The sequence below is a fragment of the Melanaphis sacchari genome, unplaced genomic scaffold, assembly GCF_002803265.2.
Source record: "Melanaphis sacchari strain LSU unplaced genomic scaffold, SCAv2.0 Contig4_pilon_pilon, whole genome shotgun sequence".
Lineage (NCBI taxonomy): Eukaryota > Metazoa > Arthropoda > Insecta > Hemiptera > Aphididae > Melanaphis > Melanaphis sacchari.
This window is the reverse complement of record NW_020271335.1, coordinates 8,454,732-8,476,274: the sequence shown is the minus strand read 5'-3', so window position 1 is coordinate 8,476,274 and position 21,543 is coordinate 8,454,732. Positions and strand designations below refer to the sequence as shown.

General features: G+C 26.1%; 3 protein-coding genes and 1 long non-coding RNA gene across 7 annotated transcripts; 1 reads left to right on the top strand and 3 right to left on the bottom strand.

Moving 5' to 3' along the window:
• Window positions 1–247: 247 nt before the first annotated feature.
• LOC112599070 lies at window positions 248–1,407 on the bottom strand. 2 transcript variants are annotated; one of them, XR_003114922.1, is made up of 3 exons: window positions 1,156–1,407; window positions 781–1,095; window positions 248–689 (listed from the first exon to the last, which is right to left on the bottom strand). It is a non-coding gene; the product is annotated as an uncharacterized LOC112599070 (long non-coding RNA). The 2 variants fall into 2 exon arrangements; XR_003114921.1 differs by having other exon boundaries at window positions 1,169–1,407.
• Window positions 1,408–7,478: 6,071 nt separating this feature from the next.
• Window positions 7,479–10,331, bottom strand: LOC112598798 (coiled-coil-helix-coiled-coil-helix domain-containing protein 2). The gene is made up of 5 exons (XM_025345417.1): window positions 10,220–10,331; window positions 10,033–10,148; window positions 8,006–8,150; window positions 7,699–7,930; window positions 7,479–7,640 (listed from the first exon to the last, which is right to left on the bottom strand). The coding sequence occupies exons 2-5, from the start codon at window positions 10,071–10,073 to the stop codon at window positions 7,630–7,632; spliced, it is 429 nt and encodes a 142-aa protein (XP_025201202.1). The 5' UTR covers window positions 10,074–10,148; window positions 10,220–10,331; the 3' UTR covers window positions 7,479–7,629.
• Window positions 10,332–10,557: 226 nt separating this feature from the next.
• LOC112598796 (transmembrane protein 120 homolog) lies at window positions 10,558–16,548 on the top strand. 3 transcript variants are annotated; one of them, XM_025345415.1, is made up of 8 exons: window positions 10,558–11,113; window positions 12,375–12,493; window positions 12,568–12,735; window positions 12,794–13,104; window positions 13,162–13,385; window positions 14,437–14,547; window positions 14,612–14,679; window positions 16,496–16,548. In XM_025345415.1, exons 1-7 carry the CDS (start codon window positions 11,042–11,044, stop codon window positions 14,669–14,671), a joined length of 1,065 nt encoding a protein of 354 aa, XP_025201200.1. In that variant the 5' UTR covers window positions 10,558–11,041; the 3' UTR covers window positions 14,672–14,679; window positions 16,496–16,548. The 3 variants fall into 3 exon arrangements, with proteins under 3 accessions (XP_025201200.1, XP_025201199.1, XP_025201201.1); XM_025345414.1 differs by lacking the exon at window positions 16,496–16,548 and having other exon boundaries at window positions 14,612–14,755; XM_025345416.1 differs by lacking the exons at window positions 10,558–11,113; window positions 16,496–16,548 and adding an exon at window positions 11,129–11,198 and having other exon boundaries at window positions 14,612–14,755.
• Window positions 14,987–21,277, bottom strand: LOC112598795 (obg-like ATPase 1). The gene is made up of 10 exons (XM_025345413.1): window positions 21,134–21,277; window positions 20,771–20,964; window positions 19,966–20,026; window positions 17,370–17,497; window positions 16,238–16,413; window positions 16,094–16,171; window positions 15,794–16,032; window positions 15,412–15,508; window positions 15,227–15,349; window positions 14,987–15,160 (listed from the first exon to the last, which is right to left on the bottom strand). Exons 2-10 carry the CDS (start codon window positions 20,949–20,951, stop codon window positions 15,050–15,052), a joined length of 1,194 nt encoding a protein of 397 aa, XP_025201198.1. The 5' UTR covers window positions 20,952–20,964; window positions 21,134–21,277; the 3' UTR covers window positions 14,987–15,049.
• Window positions 21,278–21,543: the final 266 nt, after the last annotated feature.

Below are 21,543 nucleotides of genomic sequence, written 5' to 3'. Positions count from 1 at the left end.
TTAATTTTTTTTTATTTTAATAACATGAAATGTTTTCATAACATCAACAATCTGAAAATTAAAATTCATCTGACGATAAAAGGCAATCGCCTGTTTTATACGCCCGAGAATCGAGTTTTTAACCTTTGAAAAAATAATAAATGCTAAATAAATAACAAATTAGGTACTTACCTATAGTTATATTAAATATCACTATATATAATTATTATTTTTGTAATTTTTAAAACATGTCCTGTATAGTGTATAGAATATAATAATATATTGATATACTGTTTTATTGTATCATCTAAAAGTTATAAGAATAGTAGTTATATTATGTATTTTGAAGTTAAATGATTTCTTTGGTTATTCAAAATTTAAAGTCAATCCCGCTTTAGAAAATAAACGTTCACTAAGAACAAACGTTGCAACAGGAATTACATATTTAATGGCGATTTTTGATAACATAGGTTATACTTTTGACATAATTGTTTATTTTTACTTTCATATTTGTAGAGGATCGTCAGATAATCGGGCATGACTGCTTTTCAGATGTAGAGTTAATTATTCTTAAGGAAATCAAATACCTATCCTGATTAATGATTATAACCTTCAATGCCCTATGGGATTACGGTTACGGCTGGTAGGTATCTAATTGAACATGTTTCGCATGATTTTTCCATAAATTAAATAACTGAGGTTCTCAAAATCTAAAACATTTTAAAATACATTTATGGTAAATATAACTTATACACAGTTTTATTTTGTACATGAAAAATGTTATAAATAAAATTGTCATACTTGTGGTGTCTATATCAAATAAACATTCGCCAGAGCTCAAAGACTGTTTTTGGTTGATATCATCAGATTTGTACTTAAGCATCTTGAATAATTCAACTGTATTCTAGGAATACATTTTTTTTTAAACGTCGATCTAAAATAATTACCATCGTGGTCGCAATTCTTGTATTGGTTTGAATCCTTTAATGTTTTTATCCAGTATCAATATGCATACAGGATCAGTGAATCACCATACATGTTCTTACGTAGGTACTTTTGAGCACAAAATTCCTTGGTAGCAACTTCTTATGGTTTTAATATATCGGGAACATAATTCTATTATATTTAAGTACAATGTTATTTATAATTTCTTTCAAACTAACAAACCGCTCTAACATATAGTAAGTACTTGTACTACTCCAGTGAGTAGACACTTCTTGTAGTTGTTTCCATTCACCGTTTATTGCCTTAGTATGACAGTGGTGGATTTGAGGGGAGGTGATGTGACGATCGCCTCCCTTAGGTTTTTTTTTGTTACTTAAAATAGTGTTATATGAAATTCATAATTCATAAGTATTAACAAAACTTAAGATACTGTTCATTTATTTAAAGCACATGGCAAACTTAGTATAACACAAGTACGCAACATTACAGTACGGCCGTTGAGACTAGACTAACTTAATATAATTAGTAGGTAAGTAATAACTAATAACAATAACAGATTACATCATAGCCAGGTCCCTTTCCTTATCGACTAATAATATAATAGTTTATAATATAGATATTAATAATATTATATATGACACCTACCAATGTTAACATACCTAAGTAAAACTTCAAAGTTCAAGCTTAATAAATGAAACAAAAAAAGGAACTTAATATTTTTTTAAATACTATCTTATCAATATTTATTATTTGATAAATTTTGATTATCAATATATACAAATCATTAAATTTGAATAACAATATAATATCATTGTTATAGAAAACTGTTATAGTTTTTTATCTTGCTCGTAAATATAATAATAAATAAATAAAATACTAAATAGAATAGTTTAGTCGAATCATTTATAGATGTATACATAAACATTTTGAAAATCGGATTATTGAAAACAAATTTGTAAATCCCTAAACGTCGATGTGTAAAGGACTATTGAATTGAGTACGTATCCAGTTTTTGAAATTATTAAAAAAACGTTTTGAACATAAAAAAAATGTATAAATGTATACCTAGTATTTATATTAAAACATATTTGGACCTTCCAACCCAAACATTTTTTTTTCAGTTACGTAATTTTTAGTATACATATAAATCCATGATATACCTACACCAATTCACCCCCTTCTTAAATAAGCTTCAGATTCGCTACTATTCTATGGTGATGACTCGCGATAATATTTTGCATAAACGGTTAAGCCATTTGAGAATATTTTTAATATTCGAAATTAAAGCGATAAGTTCGAAGACATTTTAAATGGCTTGCTGTATTACAAGGTTTATTGCATGAGCAAAACATGTGCTCTGACGTTTCTTACCAAATTCTAAATCGATAGTTTTTGTTATATTTGCTACTCTGTTCGTGGAAATAGCAACTTTACTTTAATTCAATATGCTCCATTCAGCGCATACTTCTACTAATTTCGAATCAATGTATTCGGATGAATGCCTTTCAGTCAGTTCGAAAACGTCCAACAGACTAGAATTTATTGTATAGTTGTCGATAAAATGGATTGCAATACCAATATAACTTCATGTCTGTATATTATACCACGTCAGTGATCAAAGTAAAGTAGATATCGAACATTTTTTATCTGTAAATAAACACGGTTTTCATTGAATCATACAATAAAAATATTTTTCGAGAGATTTCCCTCCGACTAATTATTTTAAATTTTGGTGCAAGTATATTCATCAAATATATAAAGCCTTTATCTTTTACAATGTTCAGTAGTCAGTGGTTGATTATCTTACTTACCATTTACACTATCACGTAATAAAAATTCCACAAATTATTTTCTCAGATTTTTGACCACCTATATTGAAAAAATGCATAAGTACAAATGATTCATTGATTGTTTGTTGGCGTTTAAATGAATTCATAAATATGTCTTGGGTGTTTGTTAAGATTTTTCCACTGAACGCACATTTTTATTCACTATTTATGATAAAACATTATCATGTACCTACATTCTTAAAATTACTATTCAAGTTCGAAATATTATCTAAAGCAAAAATCTAACATTTATTTAGTTAAATATAGAGTTTAATACAAAATAATATTTAATTGATTATGTTCAATTTATTATTACATCATTAGTTATTAGTATTAAGTAGGTATTAGCATTTAGATACAAATTGAGTTGGTACCTATTTATTACTTTTTTCTAGCTTTTTGTGAAGCAAATTCTTTAATATTATTATTCTAATTTATACTTTGTAGGAAATTATTCTCAATAAACATTATTAAAGCCAACAATGATATTTTTTCCTCAGCCTCTTTAAAACTGAGAAAGCTCTCTCCTCGCTAGCGTTTGATCATGGTATGAATACAAAAAGTTTTACAGGTTTTTTTATATTAGGAAATTAATCGTTTAACTTTGATTTTGTTAATGCTTCAAGAAAACTATATACGTAAATAATTATCTTCTTCTAAAAAATCTCATTCTCGTGGTCAACTACACATTTGTTTTTAAATCTATATACGACTTGACAAGAATACGACTATGTGCACAGTATGTGTACTGGAGTAAGCATATTTTAAACAAATTAAAATTAAAAATAATAGGATAATATGAACAAAAATAGAAATGCCTCGGTCCGAGCGCAACATTACTCAACAATAGTATATTATAGAATTAACATAGGTATATATTATTATTTTATTAAACACATTTTTCAATGATTAATATTTTTTTCTAAAATTCTTCCTAAAAATGAGAATATATTAGAAAACTTTTAAACTTTTGTTTTCATCGTTAAGAAATTATTACCCCTAAAAAATTTTAGCCGGGTGGTAGTTGCTTAATTTGTCCTCCTAACTTAATCCGGCACTATTTGTATGATTATTATAATAAATGTATAGATCATATCATGAAATATAAAATGAACAATTGTTTCTATCCGGCTAATGACTTATTATTGAAGTCGTAATAATAATTATACCTAATACGGTAATACAAAATATAATTTAAAAAAATACCAATACAAAAATTTTCAGACATCGATGAAACATTGAAATAAGACCTCGATGTTTATATTTGATAAATCGAAAAACTAAACATCGATGTACTCGACAAAAACATTAATGTATTTTTTCCACCTCTACTCGATAATTGCCTGTTCACCGACAAGTTTACATTTAGACTATTTAGAGTGATGAGTAACAACAGTAATGATCACACATTTTTGGTGAGTAATGGACATATTGATACAAAGATAAAATAGATTATAGAATAATTTGATATTTATTTTTATTTCATACAATAAATTAAATACAAACAGAAAAAAGTTAAGCGGGTCTTAATATAAAAAATAATCAAAATAAAAGACTGAAAGTTAATATTGTGGAAAATTGCACTGGCATATATAGAGACGGCAAATTTTTAAATCAACCCCTACATTATAGTTTATAGGTCTATGAAAAAAACATTTAAAAAAATTGAATATTGGAATGTTAGATTATAAACAGTAAACATTAATTTATTTAACAGCATGATGAAAAAATTATTTCGTCCCGTTCGTTAATTTATTCCACATGACATATTAGGATTTAGAGATAGACGATAGTCATATTCAGACATTCAGTCATACTATTTTGCTATCTAGCTAACTACATATAGGTAGTTTATACTATATGTCAATACATAAAGTTTCATCAATGAATGGTCTCTTTACTCAAGTTTCCTGTCTAAATTGTATTATATTTTTTTATCACTTGTGCTTATTGTAAATTATTATCTTTAATAATGTAACGATTGTCATCCATCAATATTGTAAATTATTCCTTAGGTAGACCACACGCTGCTAAAATGCTGAGTGTGAGGAATGTCAAGCGGGGTCAACTGCTGATCTAAGGTTTTTAGGCACATGTCTGGGGTGTATAATTACCAATACGTATAGTGGGAGAGTGTGCGACACGGAGCGGAAATAGACAGTGAAGAAGACTCCTCGACGATCCGTGCGGCCACCATCAAAGATCCATACTTACGGTACGTCAATATTTATCGGGATCGGTAACCCCATATAGGTACTATATATATTATTTAAATGTTATCTATTTGTAAATTATCTGTTAAACCATTTAACCATAATATGCGTTATATTTAATACTTATAACGCTTTACTTAAATGGATATATGACAGTTGATAGTACAACAATTGGTAGTGTCATAAAAAAAAATCAAATAAAAACCCAATTATGTCATTATTATTTTTAATATTTATAATACATAGAATCTAATTATTGGTCAAATATTGGATTATAATATGCAAGTTATTAAAAAAACTTAATTATATATAATAATTAATAAAACATTAAACTTGTAATTGAAAGTTATCTATGCGCAATACTTCAGAGATAGTCTTCGATTGGTCTATTTTCAAAATCTAAACATATTTTTTTTAAATATCGTGACTGAACTAAATTTTTTTATTATTTGTTTCATATCGGAAGATAAGAAAAACAACTATCTGTAATCTGTATCTACTAGCTGACAATTTATAGTGTTGTATATATATAAAAACCCAAGAACGATTTAGTTCCGACCAATAATTATTATAGATTCACAAAGTTTACTAAATAGTACTTACTATATAGTATATAACTATTATTATTAGGGATCAGAAGTTGTTGCATTTGCATCATTGTTGCAATTTCAAGACACAACGAAAAATATATTAAAATTTTGTAGTGCATTTTTTTTGCATAGTAATTTTTTTAGCTTAAAGTTTAAAGTGCATATATTTTAATTTTACAATTTTTTAGAACATATTTGATGATAAATGATAATATAATTTAAAAATTCGTAAATTTTAAATAAAATTAATCAATTACAAATGTGTGTATACCTAAGCGTATTTAAAGCATTAAGTTTCGAGCCCTAATTATTATAATTTTTTAATTTTTCACTACCAATTGTCCGCTATCTATTGACGGGACACCACTTAAATAAGGTAACTCTGATCTCTGATATTAATATTACACACTGAGGTTGAGTCCCCAAGATCTCGTTATTAAAAACATAACTTGACCAATAGGGAACGTAAGTTCCGCTACCAGCCGGTGAAGAGGGGACGTTAGAATAGTGTATCTGCGAAACGGTTTAAAGTGTTGTGCTCAATTTGTGATGAAAATATTTTTCAAAGTGACAATTTACGATATACACAGTGTAAAGATTTCTTACATTTTATTTGTGTTGGTCTCAAAGAGAAAAAATTTAGAAAAATGAACGCGTCATCCAAAGAAAATTTGAACTATATAAACTGTAAATTAAAAAAAAAAAAGATTCAGTTACGCCTGTAAAAACCAATAAAATAAATACACTAATTTTAGAAAGTAGCACTAATATTATTGATGAAACTTTCAAGGATGTAGTTACTTCAGTTAAATTTATGGGTACTCAGTTTGAAAACTTCGGACAGCAGTTGAAAGAGTTGGTCTTGTCAATCAATGAATTAAAAGCAGAAAATAAACAAATAAAAGAGAAAAATTTGATATTAAAAAAATATGTATCAAATATATAGTACAGAGTAAATATATTAGAATAAAGTGTATTAGATTGTTATTTGGAAATCGTTGGAGTTCCAGAATAGAAATATGAAATATGTATAAACACTGTTAGAAAAATTAAAAATTAAATGCCAACTTATTGAACTTTTGAAAAAAGAAAAATTAGTAACGACTAACGAAGGATATTGATAATGTACTTTCTATTTTTGTCAGCTCTCGTTAATCGTAGAAACATAATTTTTTACCTAAATTAACTTTAAAAGTTTTTCTAGACGACTATGTCCCAATTTTTTTATATCTTTTTTTTTGTGTATTTTAAATGATTTTTTGAAAATTTTAAATCTAAATATAATTGGTTGAAAAAAATCAAGTCTAGAGAAATTTCTCAAGTTTATTTTGGTGAAAAAATTATGTTCCTATGTCTAACAAGAGCTGAGAAAAATAAAAAGTACAAAAGAATGTTTTTACGGTCAAATTTTGTTACCAGTACAGCCTACTAACTATTCTTGTAGTTAGTTAATACTAAGAAATAAAGAATATTGTGTTTTAATTTTGAATAATTAAATGTTTCTCATGTAAATAATAAAAAGTTCAGTGCTAATTCCTGAATTTAAGTAATATTTATTATTTTAAATCAATTTTTATTGAATATAATTGGTATAAATATGATACACCACATACTTAATATGATTTAGTTGAATTAAAAAATTTAACACTTATTACATTGACCTTACTTTATGATAAAGTTCAATCAAAACCAACTATTAGGAGAACAACTCCCTATTTTTACCTCTGACAATGGTAAACACTTAAAAAAAATATTTGAATGTTATAACTACTAATAATTCTCCATTTATTTGAACATTTTTTCAAGTAAATTAAAAAAAATAATAGGTATTAAATTATAATATTGTTTATTATAATTAACGTTTGTTTTCTTAGTTTTTTACTATAACTTACAATAAGCATAAAAAACTAAATATTCCTAAGTAATAACATTCTATTGATCTGTATATTATATATAAAATAACTAATGTAAAAAACAACTTGCATAGTACTGATTCTATATTTTAACATTAGAAATACATTGTTTAAAATAATTTTGCAACTAATTTCAGTGTTCATTTATTGGTTATCTTAATTACATTAAACCTGAAAAGAAACAATAATTAATTCAAATTCATGGTTAATTATTACAAATTGACATTACGGTTAGCTTCTTTGCATTGGCGAATAGCTTCATTAAATCCAGAGCACAATGAAATATCATCATTGTTTTGTGCACACTGCAAAAACTGCTTAATTTCAAAAGCACAAGCACCACCTTGCTGACTAGTTTGCTCCATTGGCATTACTGGTGCTTGTTGAACTTGAGGTTGGATTTCATCGCGGGAACCACCACCACCGAACATTCCAGTAACTGCATGACCAACTGTGTGGCCCTAATAATATATAAATATTATCATTAAAAATAATATTATTTATAAAACTATAATCATAATAATTAATGTACATACAATAGCAGAACCAACAGCAACACCTCCAGCGGTAGCAGCCATTTGGGCAAATAATCCAGGTTGTTGTGGTTGAGCTGGTGCTACTTGTGTGGGTTGATGTTGTGGTGCTGGTGCATGTTGCTGTGTTCTAGCTGGGACTGCAGACCTAAAATATTAATGTTCATTTAAAATATTTTAACATTGTTGACCTTAAAAATAAAAAAATATTTGTTTCAAAATTGAAACGTATAATTTTTAAATTACTAAAACAATAGGTAATCTAGATCATATATTTTGTTTGAAAATATGAACACAGATTAGATTAAATAATTAGTTATGATTCTTCAAATTTTACAATAACTTTCAAGGAATGTTACATCACATTAAAATATTGACTATGTTGTGTTTATCTTTTTGTGATTCTCACCATAGTGTGTATGTGTAATAAAAATTTCTAATAAATTAAAATTTACTTTTGTATAGCCATACTTATGAAGGACATGTTCATATTTTCAAATATCTATTGAATCATGTTAACTATAGATACAAATGCCAAAGTAAATAATTATTACTCATTATATTTTTATTTGGAAATTCTTATATCAAAGAATATTCACCGTTTCTATAATTTGGTTTTATGTTTAAGAAAATATTTTTATCATTTTTTTTATGTTTTTGAATAATATGGGAATATTTTTAATTTTACTCAAAAAAGTTATCACCCTGAATATAATTTATTATAAAGATAATTTTAGATTAAAATTAGTAACATAGATAACATTATAAGGATAGAATATCTTAATACATTGATTTATTTCAAGTAATTATTTAAGAAAAAATATTTTTAAATAGATGTATAAACTATAAATAAAATATTGATTTAAGTCTAAGTACTCAATAAAACATTAATTCAAAATTTAAAATACCTATCTATGTAGAACAGAAACATATTAATTATCAAGTATGGTAATGAATAGGTATATCAGGTTTAAATAAAGATAATTAAATTTAAATGAAAATATAATACTCATATAACATACGAATGAATAATGACCTAATTTGAGTTGCACAATATTGTGAAAATTCTTATAATATACTTATGTTGACCATAAGAAATTGAAGTAAGGAAATAAAATATTGCCAACTTTTAATTGGGACATTAACAAAAATCCTAAACAAAGTTCATGAAAATTTTTATTTTAAATTCACTAAAAAACTAATTATTTATTTGATTTACAATTTCTTATAAACAAAATCAGAATGGAAACTATAAAAAAAATATATCAAATTTAATGCATAACAAGGTAATAGGATACCATTTATGATTATGATTGGTACAAGAAGTATTATTTGTTTAATTATTAATTGCTATAGATAAATAGGTATAATTATTTGTCCATGCATTAACACAGATAATGAAATACATTTTCATGACATTCCAGATACATAATTGAATTTATGAATTTGTAACAAATTTAAAAGAATTTTTTTTTTTTACTACGAAAGAAAATTTACAATCTGTACACAATAATTACAATAATTTAAAAGAATATCATATAAATCTACCTTTTAAATTTCTAATACAAAAATTATTTCAGGGTCTATACTTTATTAAAATGTAGATAAGATATCAGTTTACCTATTTTTATTTTTTTCCACATAGGCATTGAGGGACAGTGCGATACGTCATACTGCAGTTATATAGGTATTCAAAAAGCCATCATCAATTATTAGATTTTTCATTTAGATTATATGTAGATATGTATATTATTCAATTTTCATTATTTTTGTAGGTTATAAATGATTGTTAGTTACATTAATTTTTATAAAGAGTATTTTTTTTAACTATCCTAGCACAAATCGGTACTTATGGAATGTCATAGCTTAAAGTACCACGTTTATCGAAAAATTGAGTTTGAAACTAATTAAATTGCATAAAATTTTACGGACTCGTAAAATAAATCAAATACCAAAATACATATGTAAAAATATATGCGTAACCTTGTCGGCGGAAGTCCGATAAAGAGTAGCGTATGCGCAAGACTTACCTTCTGGGTGCAGGTGATGGAGAACGTCCACGTCTGGCCATTTCGTCGTTTAATTTACTCAAGAATATAACAAATTTCACTAATCGAAAATGACTTTATGAGTTGATTGAAGAAATCTGTAGACAATATATATTAGCGTGATAGCGTGAAAAGGTGCAATACAATTACAAATTACAATATTACTCACTCGTTTTAAGAAAGGCAAAATCTCACTTGTCAGTATTGTGGTTATGTAAAAATGTAAAGGTAGACTATCAACTATAATAAAAAGTCAATGGTACTATTGATATTGGTGGGGCTAAACCATAGTAGTGTAATATAAACAGCTGAACAGTTGTGGCAAGTTGCCGAGGTTGCGAAACCATTTATTTTCTAGAAGGTTCTCGACTATGACGTCATTGTTGTTTAGTTGTGATAGGCGGATATCAATGTTGAACTGTGGTAGTAAGTGATATTTGAAACCTCTTTTACTACGACAGAATGGCGGTTAAAAGGCGCGCTCGTTCGTTATCAATTTACAATTCTTATCAGTTATCAGCCACCGACGACGACGTTCGAGAAATAAGATTAGAGCTTTGAGCTTTTTTTAATTTTTCCGCTCTCAAATCTCGATTCCACATTCACTGTTACATTTCCACTGTTTTCATCGTCGTGTTCCTGCTTTTCCTTAGGTCGACCATTAGTCATTTTTGGTCCGACGATAACTCGTCGCATCATTATTATTACTCGGAACAAGTCCAGTGACCAGCCACATCCGTCGAGCACGTGCGCTGTTTACGTGAGATAAACCTACGGCCGAGACCAAACGATGACGCGGTCGGTCCACTGAAAAATGCCACCGCTATGCGATCGCATCAATAACGAGCGTCATCCTCCTCGATCGAGCCGTGAACTCCGCCGCCGCTGTTGAGTGTAGCAATAGACGCATTTTAACCTTGGATTGTTGTTGCGTCGTAATCTTTGATCCGCCCCGACTCGCGACGACGGCGAAATTACAATACGCACTGCGATGGAGTGCGCCAACCTAGACGAGTGCGTCGAAAACTGGGAGTCGATAGCCGGTGACTACAAGACTCTTGAGGTACGTCATGTCATAGTATTTTTATTGTTTCCATTTTGAACTCGTCATCCTTTGAGACGATAGTCATTATACCTAATCAAATTAAGTAAGTCACGATCAGCTCATAAAATATCCAAATTTTCGTACTACACATAGAGTCCCGAATTGGTAAAATCTAGCAAAAAGCCAATGCTCTAAAAACAAGTGCCAATGCTTGTAGATTTCTTTAATCAAAAATGCATAATATAAATTAAATATATTAATTTATAACTGAAAACAAAATTAAATTATTATTAATTAGTTTATTAAATTACTAAAAAAATTATTAATATTTATTAATGTATTTCATTTTATGTTATAACCTTTTACTTTATTTCTATAAATAAAGCAATGACACTAAATATTACTGAAATATTTTACCAAAATTTGTGCTTTATACAATTTTAGGGGTTGGTTTCAATATTATTGTCATTCCTACCTACCTTTTATTTTTTTCTGTCAATACTAGATTTTTATTTTTTTTTTTCCCCAAAGCTATAAGACTAAATTTGTGGTTAAAATTCTGTCAATCAACCATCTTCTAAACTTACTACTCATTTTTGTAATATGTTATAGATATGATCAAATAACATTTTTTTTTCAAATAAAAAAAAAAAATTAAATTATTGACTTATTGTAGTTAATAGGTTAATATATTGTAATATATATATCCTAATATTATTGCTGAGTTGCACAAAAACAAGATTTATTTAGTGGCCTATTAAAGTTTAATAGACTGATTATGGGTCATACTTTGATGTTTTTAGAACTGTTTAATATTTATAGGTAAATCCTAATTTAACTTTAAATACATATTCATTTATTCTAGGTCAAATGATTAAATTAGAATGTGTATCAAAAATAATGTTAAAAACTATATAGCTCTTATTATTATATATATTCACGACCTCTGGATTAATCAAATCACTTTAAAACAATTTTTATTTTGTAATTTTTTTCCATTTATTAAGTACATTTTTTTATTTAATGTCATCTAATAAGTTTTAATGCACATTGCACAACCAGTAATAATTGTAAATTTTACAATGAAATTAGATTTTAAAACATCAATTCCTTCTAAATTGTAATACATTATAATATATTTGGTCATCATTATTTTTAGAAAAATAATGATTTTAGTATAGGTTTCTTATGACTAATATAATTTAGTAAATAATAAGCTGGAGTACCAATAAGACGTATCATTAAATATTATATAATAATTGTATATTTTTATTTTTAGAATGTCAATAAAGAATATTTAGCCAAGGTAGAAGAAGTTAGTGATCTTCAAGGTCAGTGTATGAAACAAGTCAGTCACCAAAAATATCGATTAAATTTTATTGCCAAATCCCTAAAAAAGTAATTGTAATTAAATGTTATTTTATTTAATTTGACAATATTAGTCAAATTTATTCATGATTATCTTTGTTTAGTTTTGAAAAAGATGAACGTCAAGATATCATACAACGACTTTGGAAAGATATTAACCACCGTCGCCAACAACTGTCAGATATTGAACAATCTCTACCCAAGCCTAACGGATCATATTTGAAAATTATTCTGGGAAATGTAAATGTGTCAATTTTGAATAAAGAAGACAAGTATGAATATTTTATTTAAAATTATCTATCATAATTTGACAGATAAAATGTACTACAGGTTTCGTTATAAAGATGAATATGAAAAATTCAAATTGGTTCTTAGCATTATTGGTTTTTTTTTATCTCTATTGAATTTGGTGACCAAGAAGCGTGCACTCGAATTAACCTTTTTGTTTCTCTTGGTGTGGTATTATTGTACATTGACAATACGTGAAAGTATATTGAAAGTAAATGGGTCAAAAATCAAAGGATGGTGGCGGATTCATCATTTTATATCTACTGTGGCTTCAGCCGTATTACTTGTTTGGCCAAATTCTGAAACGTGGTACATATTCAGACCACAATTCATGATTTTTAATGTACTTATTAGTAAGTATTATGTTCTAATTTAATTCTTAATAATTTATAATTTTTATGTACTTTCAGGTGTAGTTCAATCATTCCAATTTGTATACCAGCAAGGAGTTCTGTATAGACTAAAAGCACTAGGCGAACGTCATAACATGGATATTACCATTGAAGGCTTTCATTCTTGGATGTGGCGTGGTCTTAGTTTTTTACTGCCATTCTTATATCTAGGATACATTTTTCAACTGTACAACGCATATACATTATATAAGTTGTGTTATCATCCACATGCCACTTGGCAGGTCAGTAAATACAATGAAATAACATTTTATATAAATCAGTTTAGATAATATACTTATAGATTACCTACAAGAATTTCTTCATAACTCCCACCTAATTTATATACATAAAAATAAAATACTATAGATTTCTTAAAATGTAAGGTATTTCATAATATTGATATTTATTGTTTTATTAGGTGTTGTAGTATACGATTTGGCCAAAAACAAATACATAAATATAAGAGCTAATCATAAAAATACCTTCCAAAAACAAATATTTATTTAACTATACAAAAATGATAATTAAACATTCAGCATAAATTTTATTTCTGATTAGTTTATTAGGTGTAAATTTTAGGTATTTTATAGGTTATGTTACATGTTTGCTGTTTTCACTTTATTATATTAACAAGTTTTGGATCTATTGCACTTTTTAATTATCATTTATGATCAGAGTTCAAAAGTTTTAAATATTTCCTTGCAAATCTTAGAACATACAGAAGTAAGATACAAATAATTTTTTGTTTTACACATCCCTGATGTCAGTTATGTATGAAACATTTGCATATTACAGTTTTTAGTATAATTATAAAATTAAAAGATATATATTTTTAAAACAGAATAAATCCTATTTTGTTGATTCTTTTTATACTTGCTTATGCATTAAGCATGTCTAAAATTTGAGTTTGAATCATTAAAAAGTTATTGAACATTTGGTTAAATTATCTAGATTCTAAACATAAGGGTTTGAAGTATTTAAAATAAGTAAAAACTTAATTTCTATTGAAAAAATACTTTGTTTTGCAAATTTCTTAATTGTTTAAACTAATAGTACATATTTTAATAATTGTATACAAGTTTTAATAAATATCTTTTTTTAGTGATATAATTTCAGAGTTCAGATTATGAATTAAGTCATTTGTTTAATAACTTAAATAAAGACAGTACACTAGGTCCAGTATTTAATGTACATATTATTTAATCTTAACAATGTTATATGATAAAGATAATTTACTGTTTCTACTTAATATTAAGCCTAACCAAATAAATAATTATATAACATGTATTTTAGGTTCCTGTTTTGTCAGGATGTTTTTTTATATTGTTCTTGGGAAATACGGTTACTACTTCAATGGTCATTCCAGAAAAACTAAAAGAAGTAAAAATAAGACGAATTATTAAGGTATTATTAAAATATATTAGACCATTTTAATTCATGTGTGATAAAATAAAATAATTATTTATAGACATATACTAGAAAAATGTCTGGCAATCGACTTGGAGCTGACCCCAAAAAAAGTGACTGAAAAATTAAGTAAGAAAAATAATTTAAATTAATGTTTTTTTAGTCCTTTTTTTTAAATAGTCGTGTTATTATTTTATTATTATTATTAATAAACACATTAATTTTTAGGAATACATGGTGTAACATTTAGAATTTTTTAATTTAATACACCATCACACATTATGTTATATATTTGTTTTAATATACCAATTTAATTTTATATTTGAAGTGTTATTAAAAATCTTTAATCAAGTTCCTTGTTATTTATTATATGACAATAGAAAAATTATTTTGACACAGACAAGAACAAATTTATTATTAAGTATTATAAAAAATATTGAACAAATTATCTCAAGAAATTTATATTGTTTAATAATTTAAATGTTAAAAAAAAATGTTTTTATTTCTTTTTGGCATCTTTCAAACCAGCTCCAGCATTAAATTTGAAAAATATAATATCTCCATCTTCAACAACGTAATTTCGTCCTTGTTGTCTATATTTTCCTGCAGCCTGAAATTTATAATATAATATTGTACTTAAATTTAAGTACTTTGAATTAAAAATTTTATTAATTACTTTGCAAGCAGCTTCAGATCCTTCATTTTTGAAATCTTCAAACTTCATTACTTCGGCCATAATGAATCCTTTCTCAAAATCTGTATGAATTCTTCCTGCTGCCTGGGGTGCTTTAAAACCTTTCTATAATTTAAAATTATAAATTAAATTTAAATTCTATGAACAATTATCTATTTTAAATTTACTTGAATAGTCCAAGCCTTGACTTCGTCATGCCCAGCAGTAAAAAAGTACTGTAACTGCAATGCTTTGTAACCTTGGACAATGATTTTATCTAAAGCACTAATAAACATAAACAAAAATAATATAAAAAATTAGTAAAATTATTAATGTTTGCTAAGGATAGATTAAACTTAATTTTCATGAACTCAAACTTGAAAATATTCAAAATTTAACTATCATAAATTTACAAAAATGAATAGTGTATGCACATACAGTGTACTTGACAAAAAAAATGCTTCCATATTTGAACATTTCAAACTTATTATGCTTTAGTTTGATTTCACACTTTAAATTTTTTTTAATAAAATATTGATTAATGTTTAACGTGTTGTTTTAATGACTAACCTGGTAGCCTGAACTTCTTCCAGGTATTTTTTACGTTCTGGTTCTTCCATTTCAATAATTTTGTTTTCAAAAACTCCACTAAATGGTATAATAATTGCACCAGGATCATTTTTATCAACCCATTCTTTAATTTTTATCAACCACTTATTTTTTTTTCGAATATAGTCTTTTTCCGATAGATTTACCAAATAAATGACTGGTTTTGTTGTAATGAACATGTGTTTATTGAGAAAGTCTATCTGAAAATAATAAAATTCATCAGTATTTTAAGTAACCAAATTCTGGTTTATTAGTTTTTACATCAAGAGCACTCCAATCACCAAATCTGATATGTTTCTTTTCATCTACTAAAATAGTTTTGATTTTTAGAAAAGTATCCTGCAAACACAATTGAAGTGTTAATATGATTTATAGCTATGATTGAATAGCGACAAAAAAACATACATATTCTGGCTTAAGTTTTTTATCTCCACCGCGTATAGCTAATTTTTCAAGTTTTTCCAAGTTGGCATTAAAATATTCCTCATCTTTTAAACGTAACTCTTCATTAATAACTTCCATATCTTTAATAGGATTAACTTCTCCTTCAACATGGATTACATCCTCGGCTTCAAATGCACCTAGATATAATAATACAACATATTACATTATTATTTATTAGATATTATGAAAAAAATGTTTATAACTATTACTATTTTTCAGTGTAAAAAATAATAATGAATTGCAACTTCAAGACTTTTCAATTGTTAAAATGTATAAATGAAGAAATACATTTTGTTAAAATATTTTCATACAATTAAAAATAAAAATAAGAAAAATTATAGTTAACATTGCAAAATTATATTTTATTTATTAATTTTGGATAAATTAAAAAATCATAAATTATTGTATGTATATTGTATAACAATAATAAATAAAAAATATATTAAATAAAATAATATTTTACATTTTGTTCATGCAAAAATATTTAAAACTCCAGTAAGTCATAGTGAAATATCAACATAATTCAAACATGGTATACAAATTTTAAAATAAATTTATTTTTACTCTTAAGTCTAAACTACTTACAGCATTCAAATTATAATAATATTTAGTAAACTATTAAACATTAAAATTATATCATGAAATAGAAACAAAAAAGTATAATATACTTCATTAGCAAGTTATTCATTCTTAGTATCTATGTATAATTTAGTCTGAGTAGGAAATTCAATTTAATTAATACGTAATGTTAAATGGTTTCCTTCCACATAATATATACAAAATGTAAGTTTAAGGTTTAATGATTTAAAAATTAAAGACCAGTCAACAAAAAATACATAGTAACAATTTTTAGTTACTGCCTAATCAATAAATGGATGTAAAATCTTTGATTTTAAAATGAAAAGATGGTTTTTGCTAATTTAGAGCCATCACAATTCCAATAGACTATTTTCCATGTTGTACAACTTCCTACCATTGCACAGGTTTTTTAATTCTTAATTTAATCATATAAATGATCAACACTTTTCAAAATTATCTTAGTTTAGATCCTTGTAGAAAATTTTACACTATTTATTAATTAAATTAAACTTACGGCACAAATGGAACAAAGCATCACACGCTTTAATGTGGGACAAAAAGGCATTCCCTAGACCTTGGCCTTCTGCAGCTCCTTTGACTAGCCCAGCTATGTCTACAATATTCAAAAATGCTGGGACTTTGCTGGAAAAAAATATGACATACAATAAAACATAATTAAGGCTAGAATTTTAATAATCTAAAAAACCTAAAAAATAAATTGAACTTATAAAATGATTAAGAAAAAATTCTAAATTTTTTTTCCATAACAAGTACAAAAAATGTAGGTAAACTAAATAGGTATACCAAATAAACCTGTACTTCAGTTGTTATGGAATATTGTTAATTTACTATCAATAACTAACCCAACAGATATTTATGACAAAAAACAACAAGAGTTACTTCTTTAAAATATTAAAAATAATATACTTAAAATTAAGTAGAAATGTTAAAATATATTTTTAAAATCCTTTATGCCTAAATAATATTCTGCACAAGAAAAATGTGTCCTAGTGATCATAAAAAAAAAAAAAATTAAAAATACTAACATTGATTATTTTAATATACATTATGTATTGTAAACTTGAACGCATATAAAGTAGGAAGTTAGTATGTAACTATATATTAATACATGAATAATATCTCTCAGCATATATAACGTTGAAGAATTGTATAAAAGTAAAAAAGTAGGTAAATTAAAACGTATAGTGATGTGTACCTACAAGAAATCGAGCCCTGAATTAAAATCCCGTTAAACCAAATAGTGAATTATTACGTGGGGAAAATTTTTAAATTACAAAGCCCACCGGGAACGGCCGTTGATTGGATTTTTTTCGTCCTCTGGAATTACACGTCAACGTAACACGGATGGGTGGATACGACCACACTGCACCACAGCTACCGACCGAGATTTCCTCCTAATAAATCAGTATACCCGACGGCGGCGCCGCGGTGCTTGTGGGAACTGGGAAGCTATTCCGAAGGTACACAGGTACCAATCTACATTGTTATTGCGCGATGTGAATGAAAACGAAGATTTTTCGATCTCATATCATATTAATATATCTCCTCACATTACGGCGACGAGGACTCGGTCTTATTTTTTTAGATTTTTACCCGATCCGCCGCCCCCGCGGGCGTTTGACCGGACTGAAGGGTATCTACGACCTACATATATAGGATGAGGTTAGGTACCTATACCCGGCTGCAAGCCTCACATAATATAATATTATAGAATGCTTTATTATAGAGCCGACAATATTTTTGGCACCGCCATACCTAAACAATAATTTGTAAACATGATTTAATGGGCTATTAAAGTTAATTGCGATCGATCCGCCGGCTTCTGTTATAAATTGTAAAATCCGTCATTATTTTTAAATAATAAAACTGATGAAAAACCGTACACGTTTTTCGTTATATTTTTCAAGTACAAGATTTACATGAACTTTGTTACAAACAATATTGGATAACCCCGAACATTAAAAAACGGATGTTTGGCGCGTAAACAATTTTATTTGAATTAAATACCTTTATTTGTTTTTTTCATTTAAATTTTAAACATGATTTACTCGTGACAATGCATTTTAAACATCTAAAATTTACAATATTTGATATATTTGAATTTAAGATAATACTTTGATATATTTATAAAATACTATTAATATGTCAGTAAGAAATTAAACTATAATTACAATTTCAACTAAAAATTAAAGTACCTTATTATGAATTTCTTTTTTTAGTATATTGTATACAAAAAATACCTAATAAAATTTAAATATTTTAATAACTATTTATTTTTTAACTAAAAATATAAGTCATTTAAAAATTTGGAAAATTAAATTAATCTTATAAATCATGATTAATGGCATGTCTAATGATTTTGTTAAATTTGAATGCAGTAATAAGTTATTGAATCCCTATTTTCTAGACTTTTAACAATATTTTATGAATGCAAATTTTTCAGCAAAACCAAGCTATATTATTTTTAATTTTTTCAAAAAGTATGTTTTACATTTACTGATAAATAATAATTTTGTAAAATTTTATTACAATAAACGAGTATCTCCATTTGTTGGGTAAGTTTATATCATATAGATAGAGATGTATGGTAGACAGAATTTGTTGCAATAACTAGGTATTATTTTATGTCTGCAGAACAACTTAAAAATATAGAGATAGCCAGTTCTTGTACCACATTCTTTGATTTATTAATACTACTATTAGTAGTACTTACAATATTTTTAACTAGTTTATGTCAAAATTATTGCATATTGAATAGATACATCATATACAATCATTGGTATTAACTTATGTTAATTTCACTATCTGCTCAGTAGAAATTATGAACCATATTTATTTTTTTCCAATTAACATCAAAATATGCATCAAAACTAAACAACTTAATTTTTGAGCAATTTTTTAAAAAAAATCTTGAAATAATTAGTAATAATAGAAAAATATTTATTCATAAATTGTTTTGAAGTTATTTTATTTTTAGCATTTTTAAATAAATGTGTAATAATTAGTATATTTTAATGTACAACCAAACAGTAACCTTGCTTACTTTTCAATTCTAAATAAAATTCTTAATTATTATAGTTGGTACATACCTAGGTGGTTTGAAATATTCAACTAAATAATCAAATCGTTTATCCGGCACTGGTACACGACTTGCTAAAAGGAAAAAAAAATCCTATCATTAATTTATATTTATAATAGTTAAATTTACAGTAATTTAACACAGTGGTGCAAAGTACATAGCAGGAAGTTACATTTTAAACTACTTAAATTATATGCAATGAGTGTGAAAAAAAATTTATGTAAAAATATTGCAATTACTATCACTATAAATGTATTATAAAATATATTATGAAAATAAACTATATTGTAATTATTTCACTGTTTAAAATAACACTAACACTACATATTAATTATATATTTCCGATGTGGCTTATATTAATAAAACATATTATAATACTTTTTATAAAGAATATGTTTTTTTTTCATTTATAACTATATCAAAAAAAAAAAAAAAAAAATTAAAAAAATCTACTACCAAAGAATATTTATAGATGTAATGAAATCTAACCATGAATACTAATACAAATTAAATACTCTTAGTTTTAAAAAGTGATAAATCATAAACATAGAAAGTATTTTTGGTATTGTAAATATAAAGTATTAGACATTTTTGTAAATTAACTCATACTTAAATAAGAAAAAAGTATTTAAGGAGTAGGTATCTTTTTATATATTTATGGACCTTGAATGATGAAATGAGTAAATAAGTTCAAGTTAAGAATTAAACTACTTTTTAAAATTAAACCAATACTACTGTAAAACACATAAATAAATAGATAGTAGATACTACTTATGTAAGGAATTATACGATTATAAATTATAGAGAATACTTATTTTCATTTGGATCGATGGTACAAAATGGAAAATTTTCAGCTGCAGCTTCACTCTTGGTGAGAACATTGAAGAATGTTGACTTACCAACATTTGGTATACCAACAATTCCAACCTTCAGATTTGTGCCTACACGTCCAATAAGTGGTTTTTTCTCAGGTTCTTCAACTTTTTTTGGTGGCATGATGACCACAAGCCTAATTAATCAACATCAGATATTAATAGTTAAATAATGGTGTATATAACTTATAACATATAAAATAATTATGACAAATTACGGCTAATCTACACTAAAAACTTAAAAGTTTTTACAGATACTTTAAAGTATATGTGTTAATGAATACATTAAAAGTGTTCAATACTTACACAAAATTGGTTTAGTGATTGTTATTAATACTTAACTGCCTAAGTTAGTTTTAATATTAGAATTTAGAACTAAAATCTAAATCTAGAGAAGAATATTGAACAACAAAATGTGCTTCGGCCTTTCAAGTTGGTTTTATCACTTATCATTTATTATCACGACTGATAGGCAATATTTATATCCACGCCGACTTTGAGGTTAATTTTGAAATAATATGAAGTCAATTTTACACGATATCACTAATAAAATAGAATAAAAAGACTGTGTTGTGTCTTACTTTTCTGCATAGCTTAATAGTCACACGGTAAAGTAACTTTTTCTTGCATATAATGTGATTGAATATTATAAATTTTGTCGAATTTATCAGTACCTCATAACCTAGGTTAACGCTTTCTAATTGTAAAATTAAGAT